Raw genomic sequence first — 13439 nt, forward strand, 5'->3', positions numbered from 1 at the left:
GGGCCTCCTCCGACTCACAGAACGCTTCGACGGCACCTGTGGTGTGGCCACCCTAGGCCCATATCTGGCAGTCTCCACTCTCAGCTAGTGGGACGAGGTGCGGATCTGGCCGATCGCACATCTCACCCCAAAGGATAGGTGTATGTCCATGTAGCGTGGACGGATGATGAACCCATCCTCTGTCAGGCATAGGAGGTGATGTCTGTAGAAGGCCATCTTTGTCTCCAATGGACGACTAGGTGAACTCCATGTCCTCCGAGTATCCAGTCTGACAATGTCCTTCTGGATACCCCTGTTCCGCTCTGTGTGGCTGAGAGAAAATGATGGGGCCTCTATGTTGTACTGGAAGGGGGGGAGTGCCTCCATCTGGCATACCAGCACTCTGTATCTCCCTCAAGTGTCAACTGTCTGGAGGACTCCAAGGCTAGCCGGGGGTATCTATCAAGTGGAAACTCCCATAGCCTATGCCAGTATGTCACTGTCTAGAATAGAGCCTCTGTCACTATCGGTGCAGCCCCCATCTCTGCCCGCACAATCTCATGTGGCACTGATGGTTTACTCCTAATCATGCGTGAGATCATCGCCACTAGGGGCCTCTCCATCGGCTTTCACCCATCATATACCTCTTCTGTATCTGTCTCGGCTGGCTCTCTCCTCTGTCTCCTCCTATGGTATAAGCTAGGACCCCAGATGGGGGCAGCATACAGTAGTGCAGGTGTAACTAGAGTATCAAATAGCCAAAGCTTCATCCTCAGCTCCTGAAACTGTATCTGTGAGCATTGCCTCTCTAGCGAGCCAAGGGCTGCATATCCCCTCATCAATCTAGCGTCGGCCGCCTTCCGCATCGAGAACTGAGGTCCAGCAAAAGTGATCTCAAGGTATACATACGAGGTAACATACTCCACAGGCTCTCCACTGTATGTAAACTGTACTGCAGATCTACTTATCCACTGTGAGGAGGTGTTAAAGATCATGACCTTGGTCTTTCCAAGGTTCACAGTAAGGTCCCGGTCCTCTCGCAAAAGGCCTGTAATGCATCCAAATGCCTCTGCAGCCCCTCTGGTGAATAAGAAATAAGAACAATATCATCTGTATACAAGAGGATCGGTATCAGGACTCCTGCCAAATGTGCTCCTGGTCCTCCCTGTCTGTCTATGTAATCCAAGATCTCGTCAATGTATAGACCAAATAGAGTAGGAGACAAGGGGCAGCCCTGCTTCACCCCGATAGTGCTGTGTATGATCTCTAAGTCACCTCCTGGAGCCCATACTCTGCCTGTGACTGACTCATAGAGTGTAATGATCCCCCACAGCATCTCTGCTGGCACTCCCATATCCTGCAGTCTCCTCATCAGTCTGGCCCGTGGAGAGAGAGAGAGGAAAGATTGTAATAACATCTACTAAAGACACAAAGGGTCTATGAGACCAAAAATGTGATACATATGATCCATGTGTAAACTAAGATCATAAAACATGGTAACAAGAGACTGCAAGAGGGAGCACTACTCATGCACAGCAGCACGACCCGTGTGAGGGCAGCTTGTTTGGTGGGGAGGTTTTTCTTTTGTGGGGCGAGAGGGGGAGGGAGGGACCGCCGGGGGTGGTTGGGGGTGTGGGGGGGGTTGCTTGGGGGGGGCTTGGGGATGGATTGATTCAGAACTGCACAACTCAATAATGAAATTTAAATATTTGGGTGCATGCTCAAAACCCAAGATAGAGACTTCAAAGGTCATGCTTTGTACCTTTTCAAAGCATACTGAAGCTGCTCTTCTACAAGTCTGGTCTTCTCAAGCACACGCTCCTTTTTCCAAATGACTAACTTCATATCATTGCAACATCTTTCATGGGCCTCGAGCTCCTGATCTCTTCACCAGGTGCAAGTCAGCATGCATGCAGTCAGGTCAACAGCTTTTAGAGCACTCCTTAAAAATAAATAAAAAAGGAAGATTGTACAACAGGTAAGGAAAATGTGTTGTAGAGATCTATGTAAATACCAGCATGCTGAGACAGAGAAAAAACTAGTATTACTGTAAACATCAACTGCTTTTTGGCAGGAGAAATATTCTGAGCATCAAGCCCAGCCTTTTGTTCTTTGTCAAGATGCAACATGTTACCTCCTCCTTTTTTTGTAGAGAAGCCTCTGTACTTTGTAAGTGCTCCTTGAGGTTCTCCACCTGATGAACAAACAGCATGACAAAGCACATCAAATATTGCATCGCTCATGGACTAGATAGATGCTTTACTTTTTAGTAAGAATGTTCTAAATCATAATGTATACCTTTGTTTTTACATGTTTCGAGTAAGCAATCACTTGTTGCTCCCTTTTCTCCCGTTGAATGTTCAGTGCCATAATTAGTTTAGCCTGTTCTGCTAGCGTTTCAGCTTGCTGTAAGCTCTTGGCTTTCAATGAAGCAATCTCAAGCTCCTTTCTCTCAATTTGAGCCTTCTGTTTACAAAAACCAATCACTTGCTTATACTTGATTCAAAAAGATCACACTTTGCACGGTGAACTCTCTCTCTCTCTCTCCAGCGTGTCCGATGCCCCCCGCCCCACAGATGTCAGCCACGATCCCCTCACCAGCTCCAAATCCAGGACATGCTCCACCACCATCAAGCTACCTTTCCACGTGACGTAGCTGAGGGAGACATCTCGGCCATACTCATTAGCCCCATGCTTGATATTTTGGAGAGTTGTATACCATCTATTGGGGGACTGATGCTCCTCTCATGTACATGTTCCTGGTATTCTATGATGAGATTCCATGGACAGTTTTGTATCACCCCAGTGAGATAGTGATGTTTTGTTTCTATTTTATTTTCCGTTCCATGATGAGATATGCCATGGAAATTATTGTATCACTTTGGTCTCATGGCCCATTGGGTCTTTAGTAGACGCTTAATATATCTTTGTGGATTTATTGCTGCTTTGTGGATTTCCGCAAAGCCTTTAATATTATACCCCGAGCCTGCCTCCTACACCGTCTACGACAGGAGATCAGAGTCCCATCTGACATGGTTTGGAGCAGCATCACCCTCTATGAGTCCGTCTCACCGAACGAGTGAGAGCCCAAGGAGGTACATCACATGAGATTTCCAGCACTATTGGGGTGAAATAGGGCTGCCCTCTATGACCCACTCTTTTCGGCCTCTACATTGATGAGATCTCGAGCTTCGTTGACAGATTAGGCGGGGCTGGTCCCACACTAACAGGCATATTGATCCCCATACTACTTTATGCAGATGACATCGCCCTCCTCTCAAACTCAGCCGAAGGACTTCATAGACAGTTGGATGCCTTACATGACTTTTGCACTCAGTCGGACCTCTCTGTTAACCTTGGTAAAACCAAGGTAATGGTCTTCAATACCTCTCGCCCCTTCACATCCCGATTGAGCTTCACATGTAGAGGGGATCCTGTGGAGATTGTCTCATCCTATGTCTACCTTGGTGTCACTTTCAGTGGCCCACGCTTTACCATGGTTCCCGCAGCACATGCCAGAGTGACGCGGGGATATGCAGCCTTGAGCTTACTTGAGCGGCAGTGCTTCCAGGCACACTTCTAGGAGCCCAGGACGAAGGGCTGGCTTTTTGCCACCCTCGTCACACAGCCTTGATGTATGGAGCAGCCTTCTGGGGGCCAGATTTATCCGATGAGGATTGGCAGCGAGTTGAGAGGCCCCGTGTCATGATGTTCTCCCGTATGATCCGCAGCAAACCATCAATCCCACAACGGATTATCCAGGCAGAGGTAGTGGATGCACTCTTCCAGACAGTCACATACCTCCATCACATCAGTCACATGGATCCCCACAGGTACCCGAGGCTTGCCCTGGAGTCCTCCAGACAGCAAGCACTTGAGGGCCACTCTGGAGTATGGTATGCACTAGTTTCCACTTGGTTCTCAGTATATGGGCTCCGCATGGACTGCCTACCCCCCCCTTCAATACAGTTTGGACTCCCCTTTTCTCCAGCTGTCTCGCGAGGATACCAACCAGGTTATCCGGTTAGATCTTCCCAGCCTCTACACACATTGCACATGGATCACACCTCCGGAGCTCCTCACGAAGATGCACTTCTACAAAGATCACTTCCTCACACTCACTGAGGATGGATTCATCTAGCAGCCGGGCTACTTGAGTGTTCACATGTCCCATGCCATGCGGATTGCGATTGGCCAGATACAGGTTTCATCCCACCGCCTCAGAGTGGAGACAGGTAGAGCTGAGCGCATCTTCAGAGCCAGGAAGCTCATACGGAGACCCAGAGAGGAGAGGATCTGCCAACTATGCCACACAGAGGTTGAGACATAGAGGAGCATTACATATGCCACTGCCCAGTATACTATGAGATCCGCGGGGGGTTTCACTGTCTATTTCCTGAGGGATTTGGTCCACTCTCCAAGATCATTGACTTCCAGTTACCACCAGATTCGTGTGGTACCCCAAGATGTCCATAAAACTACATTCAAGACAGCTTTTGGATTGTATGAGACTAGCATTGCCTAGGCCTCTTCTTGCTTGAGCTCCGCAGACACAGGGACACCTTCTTGAGAGAGCTTCGGCCCCAGCCACCCCGCCTCCTTCCTTGCCAACCAACCATCACCAGTTTCTTCCGGACCCAGGAGGTGGAGGACACTGACATAGTGGATTTTGTGGACCCTCCACGAGCTGCTCTGGACCTACCTTGCCCAAGAGGAGTTACCTCGGAACGAGCCTCTACACTCTAGCGTGCCCGACGCCCTTGGGCCCCCCCCCCCATCGGCCACGATCACCTCATCAGCTCCAGATCCAAGACATGCTCCACCGCCAACAAGCTACCTTTCCACGTGACATAGCTAAGGGAGACTTCTCGGCCATACTCATTAGCCCCATGCTTGATATTTTGGAGAGTGGTATACCATTTACTCGGAGCTAATGTTGCTCTCACGTTTCTATGTTCTTAGTATTCCATGATGAGTTTCCATGGACAGTTTTTTATCACCCCAATATGATAGCTATGTTTATGTTTTCTCTCTTTTTTATTTTCCATTCCATGATGAGATATGCCATGGACACTCTTGTATCACTTTGACACATCCCCACACCAACATCATCCCATTATTTCAACACTTCGAGAGTCACCAAGGCCCTAAACAAGCTACATAATCGGAGGGCAAGAGGATTTAAGAGAGAAGTACTTTGCACATGGACACCATGCTTTAGCCCCCATTCTTGCAAGCTTATTTAACATAGCAATATGTGAAGGCTTTCCCCCTTCCTAGATCACCAACACCATCGAACTCATTCATAAAGCGGAGGACTTCACGGATCCCAATAACTACAGGACTATTATGATCAATCATAGTATGGCCAAGATCTATGGGGTGATGCTTGAGGACATAATTGTAGCAAACCTTGCTGCCCAGCACACAAGGGTTTGTGACACCAGGCTGTGTCACTGGTTCACTCTATGGCAGTATGCCTCCATGAGTTGCTACTTGGCAGGGCGACGTGCAGCTACACTGTCCCGCTCCACTACACACTCTCACACACAACTCTGACAAGACGTATGCTTGACATGCACCCACCAAGAGACAGTGACAACAAGCAATAGGCAAAATGACACTTCAATAGAACACACTTGAAGGAAAGAGACAGTACAGAGACAATGAAGAGAATAAGAACAATTGCATTCATTCACTAAATTGATCGTGATCCTTGGCAGTTCCAAGATTGCTCGTTTATATAAGTGGTTCAACCACGATGAGTAGGAGCCCACAGTGAGTAGGTGTGTACCGCATAGCCGGTACCCACCACCCCCACCATCATCAATGATAAAGGGAAAAGGACAAAAATCAGAGCCCTACACGTCAGGATAGTGGATGGAAAGAAGGTACATCAGCTAAGGAAGATGCCGTGACCCTTTGTGGCAAACTTGGAGCCCCTGATACCGCCTTTGTGGAGTCTTGGAGGGTAGGTAAAGACACAACAAGGGAAAGGGCCACTCATCATTAAATTTGGAGATATGGAAACCAGACAGGCATTCCTAGCAAGAAGGAGAGCCCTCAAAGGGGAGAAGATTTACCTTGAGATGACCTCATTCCAACGCAAGTGGCACACAGGAAGGAGTGCATGGCACGCATCTTGGAAGCACGGAAGGCCAGAAAATGGGTAGCATACAGGGACAGGAGGCTGATTATCACAGAGAGACGTGCCAAATGACGGCACGCGACCTATGAGACCAGTCTTCAAATTGCAATCTAGAATTGTAATGGGGGCCTGCGATTAGATGCGGGATCATTTGAGAAGACTTTCAAGGACTAGGATATAGTCTTGTATACAGAGACACCAATGCCAAGGGAGTACACTACCTGAAGTAGCAGGATATAGGTGGCAATCGGTCCATCGCCCCCAGCTCTTTGGGACCATATTTGGGGATGAGATCATTGTTGCTTTACGGGCGATGTGGCGTACAAGTACGATGACCCCTTTCTCATGGATGGTCTTATCCACCTTATCCCAAAGGGTGGGAATAAGACCAACATCAAGCACTAGAGGCCCATCACTTTACTTGGATCTACATATAAACTCTTAGTAAGACATTGAGTATGAGGTTATAGCCTATTCTTCAAAGGGTTATTCATGACACATAAAATGGGTTTCTCCAAGGAGTACATTTAATAACATCTTCTCATTTTGGGAAGCTATAGAGAGGGCAAAATCTAGCCAGCAATCCCTTGCCATCCTCCAGCTAGACTTTCAAAAAGCATATGACCAAGTGGATTGGGAATTCTTGGAAGGCATAATGGCACGAATGGGGTTTTGCCAGGACTGCATCAGAGGAGTCTCATGCATGTATAGGGAGGCCCATAGCACAGTTTTGGCTTACGGGGGACGTGGTGAGTATTTTCAGAGTTTCCGCGCGGTGCGGCAGGGATGGCCCCTAGCTCCCTTACTATACCTCACGGTAGCGAAGGCTATGAGCAGGTTCATTCAGCCTACCCCAGGAGTCTCGAGCCTCAGTTTTCCTCTACATATAGCAGAAGAGTTATTGGACTCGGAGCTAGCAAATGATACCATGATGTTTTTGGAGGACTCACATGCATGTATTTGTGCCTTCGGGCAGCCTTGGAGGTGTTTTGTTTGATAGCATGAGCCACCATTAATTGCACAAGTCTATGGGATGTTGGATCAGTGATTCTCAACAGGCAAATCGGGGTTTGGAATTTCACTTGGATAGAGAGAGGATGCACTGCCAAATACCTTGGCTGCCAAGTTGGCATTGACATATCCCCAACACAAGAGTTTCCACATGTGCTCATGAGCATTAAAAAGCAAACTCCAGCATGGGAGTAACAAAAAGCTTGATTTGGCATCTAGAGCCTTGGTGGTTAACCAAGTGTTGCTAGCCACCACTGCTTGGTCATACATCAATGTGGGTGTGACTAGTGTGTCAAACAGCCAAAGCTTTGTCCTGGGCTCTTGGACGTGTGCTTGGAAGCACTCCCTCTCAAGCAAGGCCAATGCTCCATACCCTTGGGTCAGTTGGGCATCTGCTGCCACTAACATGGTGTACTTGGGCCTGTTGAATATCACTCCAAGATAGGTGTATGAGGCAGCATCATCATGAAATGTTTCAGCCCCGAAACGTTTCACATCGAAACGGGGCAGGAAACACTAAAACGTTTCACCCCTCGACAAATGCTTACTAAAACGCTCAACCGAAACAGCTATATACACACACACACACCCAACATACATACATACACACATATAAATATACACACTTTTTTTTGGTAAATCCATGAACAGTATATTATCAATGAAATTTACACGAGAGTCTCCAAAACGGAGAGCCTCAACGGGAAATCAGAAGCAAAGAGAAACTATTTCCAGGCATGACTGATGAAGATCTCCTTGGTGGCAAGCATCATAAACAGATTGCCGTAAGGAGCTTCTAAAATACTGATAAGATTGCAAAAACGGTTTCCCAAAATATCTCATGTTGTGATCCTGCCATATGGTCCAAAAAGCCCAATATCTGACCCAGTACAAAAGTAAAGAGTAATGGACCGTGGTTGTAGGGAGTATGCCAAAAAGCCAAAAGTGTTTCCCAAAAAAAGAGTTAGGGAAACGAAGGCGAAGTAACATGGAAATTTTGCGGATGAAGGCCTTAGTGCTGGAGCACGTCCAAAACAAATGAGGCACCGTTTCAGAAGGGGCCATGCATCGAAGACAAGAAGCAGATGCAATCCTTCGTTTAGCAAGAGTGATCCCCATAGATAAGAAACCTGTAAGACAACGCCATAAGAAAAGCTTTTGCTTGAGAGGCAATTTACTCCTCCATAAATTGCGAAGATTCTTTCGCCACCAAGCAAGTGATTTTGTCATATGCCAAAGAGAATTAGCACGTGAATGAATCCATGGTGATGGCTGGAGGAAAGAGTATGTCGTCCTAACCGTTAGGTCAGAAAGAATAACAGGACGAGGAAGAAAAGGTTGCAACAAGTCAGCAATTTTCTCCCAAATGAACCTGTGATGCATGGCTAGTGGATAGGAAGCCATAGCCTGAGGGAAAGAAAGCATTTGACCAGTAGCATCAACAACATCATTTATGCACCTAATCCCCAATTTGCTGAGATTGTATGCCCGAATCGGCTCTTGCAAGGCCAATGGAGAATCAAAAACAACACTCCAGTAAATGCTTTCCTGCCGAAGGGAATTGGCATGAGACAAAAGGAAGGGTGCCCAATGAGCATGCGAAAGGACCTGTTTTATATAAATATACACACATATACATATACATATACATATACATATACATATAAATATATGCATATACGTACGTATGTATTTATGTATATACGTACATGTGAATGTACGTATGTATGTAAGTCTCTATGCACGCGCACGCGAGAGAGAGAGAGAGAGAGAGAGAGAGAGAGAGAGAGAGATTTGGAGAGAGTTGAACCAGGGAGAAATTCTTTTAAAGCAGCTCCCATTTAGAACGAGAGAGCCAGAGAGAGAGAGAGAGAGAGAGAGAGAGAGAGAGAGAGAGAAGTGCTCGAAAAGAAACCCCGGGAGATGAGAAATGAAATGATATGGCTGTTTTTTGTTGTTTTAGGGTTTCGAATTGCTCTCTTACTGCTGTTTTAGGGTTTTGAATTGCTGTCTGCAGCTGTTTTAGGGTTTCGAATTTCTGTTTCCTGCTGTTTTAGGTTTCCGAGTTGCTCTCTTACTGCTGATTTTCGCTGTTTTAGGGTTTCAATCTGCTGTTTTAGGGTTTTGGTCTGCTGTTTTAGGGTTTTGAACTGCTGTTTTAGGGTTTCGGGCTGCTGTTTTAGGGTTTCAATCTACTATTTTAGGGTTTCAAGCTGCTGTTTCAGGGTTTCGAACTGTTTTTTTAGGGTTTGGGGCTGCTGTGTTAGAGTTTTGTACAGCTGTATTCCGCTGTTTTAGGCTTTTAGCACAAAGAGAGAGAGAGGGAGAGACGAGAAAGTGGGAGAGATGTCGACTCTAAGTCTTTGCAGACTGCTGAATTAGGGTTTGCAAGTGCTGAATTAGGGTTTTCAGGTGCTGAATTAGGGTTTGAGAGAACGGGTTTTCTTTGCTTTTGTACATGGATTTGGATGACCCGGCTGCTGCTGTTGGTGGCATGGTTGCCAATAGCCTTAACATGGATCTTATTGAGGAGATGATCGAGAAGGATGTGGGTTATGCTTCAGATGCCTCAGAGCAACAAAAACGTCAAAGGCTTGATGTTGATGCAAGCTACACTCCGGTGAATGTTGGAGAGAATGCAGAGGAAAGTTCTGAGGTACCTTCTCCGGAGTTTGCACGTTTGCTGCAGATCACTGGTGAGCTTCTGCAAGAATATGTGAAGGCAAATAGCGTGCAAATGGCTGCAGTAGATAATGGTGGTGTGGCTGATGTATGCATGGAGACTCCTTTGTTGCTACAACAGCTAGCAGATTTTCATGATCGTGTTGCTATCTTCTTCTTTACTGGGCGTATTCCGTTGTTGCCTCGTCTTAGAGCATGGTTGGGTCGCTTGGTGTCGCTTGAGGCACTTGAGGAGATTTATGATGGTCCGAGAGGCTTTTATGAAATACTTTTTCGCACTTCGGAAGCCCGTAGGGCAGTCTTGGAGCAGGTGCCACTCTTTTTGGATGGGCAGTTGGTTCATGTGGTTCCGTGGAAGCCTATGGCAGAGTACCAAGATATGTTGCGCCAGGCTTGCCCAGTTTGGGTTGAAGTGAAACAATTCCCACCAATGTTTTGGCGTGTTTTACCAGGTCTCATGCGAGGTATCGATGATGTCTTGGTGGTGCCTCGAATGACATCTAGAAACCGAAATCGTCTATGCATGTTGTGGGATACTGGGAGACCTAGGCCGACACATTTGCGTGTCAATATGGCTGGGCTGCAACCTTTAATGTATGAATTGAGGTGGGATACATTTGCTGGCCACTGTTTCAAATGTGGTGAGATGGGCCACTTTGTCTCCGAATGTCCTAAGAAAGAACAAGTTGTTGCTACCAAGGATATCGTTGATGGGCAGTTGCCCGTGGAAGATGAGCATGACGCTCCTTTACATGATGCCTAGCACATGAATGTACATGTGGATGTTCAGAATGAGGTTGAGCAGCCATGGGTGGAAGTACATGGTAAAAAGACACGATTTGTTGCCCCGCGGGGGATTTCTCAGATGCTGTTTGGCGAGGGTCTTTGCGTACTCATCAGGGGCCCTTACATACATATGCTCGTCGCCCTTTGGGTTCAGGTGCCCAGCAATAGACCAGGATTGAGAGGCCGGGAGGCCAACTTTCTCAGGGTACAGGGGCTCTTGGGGTGGATAGAGTAGAACGCTATCCTATTAGAAGTCGCCTAACAAAAGAAGCACAACAACAATTGCCTCTTGTGTTTAGTTCGAAGGGTGAGGTCATCTCGCCATGGGATGGTCATTACCCTTCGGCACGTGCTCGGGAACTCCAAGGGCAGTCTAAGATCACAAATACCATGTCTAAAAATGCAATGCTTCAAAAGGTTCATGATTTGGGAGATTGTCCTGGGCCTAGTACACGGCCTTGTTGATTCCTTTTCTGGGAAAACTCGAATGTAGCGCTCCAAGACCATCGTGCGTTGGAATGGATGCTTCTTATTCTTCTCAAAAATTGTACAATGGAATGTAAAGGGTATTTCTTTGCGCCAAAAGCCGTTCAGGCTTTGGCGTACCACTTTTTGTCATGGTTGGGATGTTTTGTGTGCAGTTGAACATAAACAGCATAAGTTGGCTGGCAAAGCCTATGTATATAAGGGGTTTCATGTTTTCTACAGCGGACATCCTGCTTCGCAGTCACGTGTTATGTTTGCTGTTCGTTCGCAGTTTCAGCCTTCTCTTGTGATTCAAGATGTTCATGGAAGATTTCTAATGATACAAATTGTTTGGGATGATACGCCTTTATGGTTGTTAGGGGTGTATGCTCCAAATAATGCTCGTGCACGCCGTTTGCTGTGGAATGACTTGTGTGCTCTTTCAATCTCTCATCCTGGCTTTGTGATGGGAGACTTTAATATGTGTGTCTCCAGGGAGCAAGCCACGTCGCCTCATTCTGTAATGGATGGCCCGGAGAGAATGGCGTGGGAAGCTTTTGCAGCAAGGTCGCTAAAACAAGACATGTGGTCTTGGTTGCATCCAGATGAAAAGGGTTACACTTATGCCTCACAACAGTTTCGGGCCACTTATGCTAGATTGGATAGGATATATATTTTACATCAAGATCTCTTTTTGCCAGAGGTTCTTTCTATGATGGTTGATCAGCAACAAGTTTTGTCGGATCATTGGCCGCTTGTGTTTGAAATGGTCTATCATCCTGTGGGGATGCATATAAAGGCTTGTTGGGACGCTTGCCTTTGCGCTTAAATCACACTTTTTTGGAGCATGAAGTTTTTGATGTTTATATGCGCCAGTTGATATGACATTTCTCCACAAGAGTGTCCATGGCTGATTATCATGCTTGGCCAGTGTTCCTTACCAACACTTGGTGGAAAATCTTAATGCTCATGTCAGAATATGCGAACGCTGGATAGTAGCATGGATGTCTCTAATCTTTTGTGGATGGATGCAGGTGATGCATGATAAAGGTGCAGACATAAAACACCACATGGGCATGTTTTTATTGGGATAGTGCTTAGCACATGCATGCTTACAATGATGATGTGAACCATAGTGAGGCACAGGAGAGTGCACATGCACACTACAGCCTCAGGAAAGGGTGTGGAATGTTCTGTTATTTGCGTATGTTGTCTGCATACAGCTAGTCCACCTTCGAGACTTTGAAGGACGAATAGAATAACAACAACAAATTTGAAGATAGAGCAGATACTCAAAAGCAGTACACTTTTTATATATGAGATGTGCACTTCAGAAAATGGGCAAGCAATTCCAGTGAGACTTTGCGGTTGAATCAAAAATTTACCTCGGATTTTCCGTGAAAGACGAGTCTTTGCTTAGTCTCCTCAATTAATTTCTCATTTCTGCTGCCACAACGTTACAAAAATCTCGTGTTAAAGAGTGTTTCCTGGCTTGTATTCAAAAATGCCCTGACTTGGAGCTAGAGTTTGACCTCTTGAGAGCACTATCACGATCTTCCAATTCTTGCTGGAGATGCCGTATAGCAATATCTTTGAGCTTGAGAGTCCTGTCCCACTTCTTAGCCTTGGCCAGTAGGCTGCTGTGCTGCAACCTCAGCTCCCCCAGCTGCACCTCCTTGTCGTTCAAGGCAGCCCTGAGATGATGAGCCAGCTGCTGCAGCCGCCGCCGCTGCTGGCTGCTGGCACCGGACAGCTTGCCTTGGTCCTCCTCGGCAACAAACCCTGATCCACCACGGATAGTAAAACGTGGGCTCACGCCACCATCATCGTCACCCTTGTTCCTGTGATTGTGGTGAGAAGATCTTTCAGTCCGCATCGACCGAAAGAACGCTGCCACCCAACGTCAATCGATGCTCATGGCTTTCACTCCCAGGTCCATTTCATGCAAGCTTGAGGGGACCGCCCACTATTCTTTCTGGGCTCCTCGCATCGTACACAGATGCTACTCTCTGCTACTTCACGTATTAAACTCTAAGTCATGACCAGAGAGAGAGAGAGAGACGCTCGAGAATCCAAATGACCGGCCCTTTCTTGTTCCTAGGGAGAAGCCGCTTGCCAAGAACTTAAAAGAACCTAGATGGGTATTTAACTTTGATCGTTATTTATTCTTAAATTGGGGTCTTAACTTTGATCATTATTTATTGGGGCCTACCTTCCCCACCCTTGTTTAATTAATTAATGTTTAACTTTGATCGTTATTTATTCTTAAATTGGGTCTTAACTTTGATCATTATTTATTGGGGCCTACCTTCCCCACCCTTGTTTAATTAATTAATGTGAAAGAGAATTTTGGTACCATTATTCTCAT

General features: G+C 46.5%; 1 protein-coding gene across 16 annotated transcripts in view; it reads right to left on the reverse strand.

Moving 5' to 3' along the window:
- The window catches only part of LOC147630229 (uncharacterized), a 215250-nt gene extending 202047 nt beyond the window's left edge, over positions 1-13203 (reverse strand). For 13 of the 16 annotated variants that reach the window (XM_086811883.1, XM_086811880.1, XM_086811878.1 and 10 more), the window contains exons 1-5: positions 12604-13184; positions 12457-12517; positions 2278-2445; positions 2114-2173; positions 1742-1857 (exon numbers count right to left, since the gene is read on the reverse strand). In XM_086811883.1, the coding sequence (XP_086668009.1) occupies positions 1742-1857; positions 2114-2173; positions 2278-2445; positions 12457-12517; positions 12604-12947 (749 nt within the window). In that variant the 5' untranslated portion in view covers positions 12948-13184. Of the gene's footprint in view, positions 1-1741; positions 1858-2113; positions 2174-2277; positions 2446-12456; positions 12518-12603 lie in introns of all 16 variants that reach the window. The other 3 variants (XM_086811890.1, XM_086811886.1, XM_086811888.1) reach the window with 2 other exon arrangements.
- Positions 13204-13439: the final 236 nt, after the last annotated feature.

This window comes from Cibotium barometz, chromosome 17 (genome assembly GCF_041138505.1).
Source record: "Cibotium barometz isolate CiBa-2024 chromosome 17, ASM4113850v1, whole genome shotgun sequence".
Classification (NCBI taxonomy): Eukaryota; Viridiplantae; Streptophyta; class Polypodiopsida; order Cyatheales; family Cibotiaceae; genus Cibotium; species Cibotium barometz.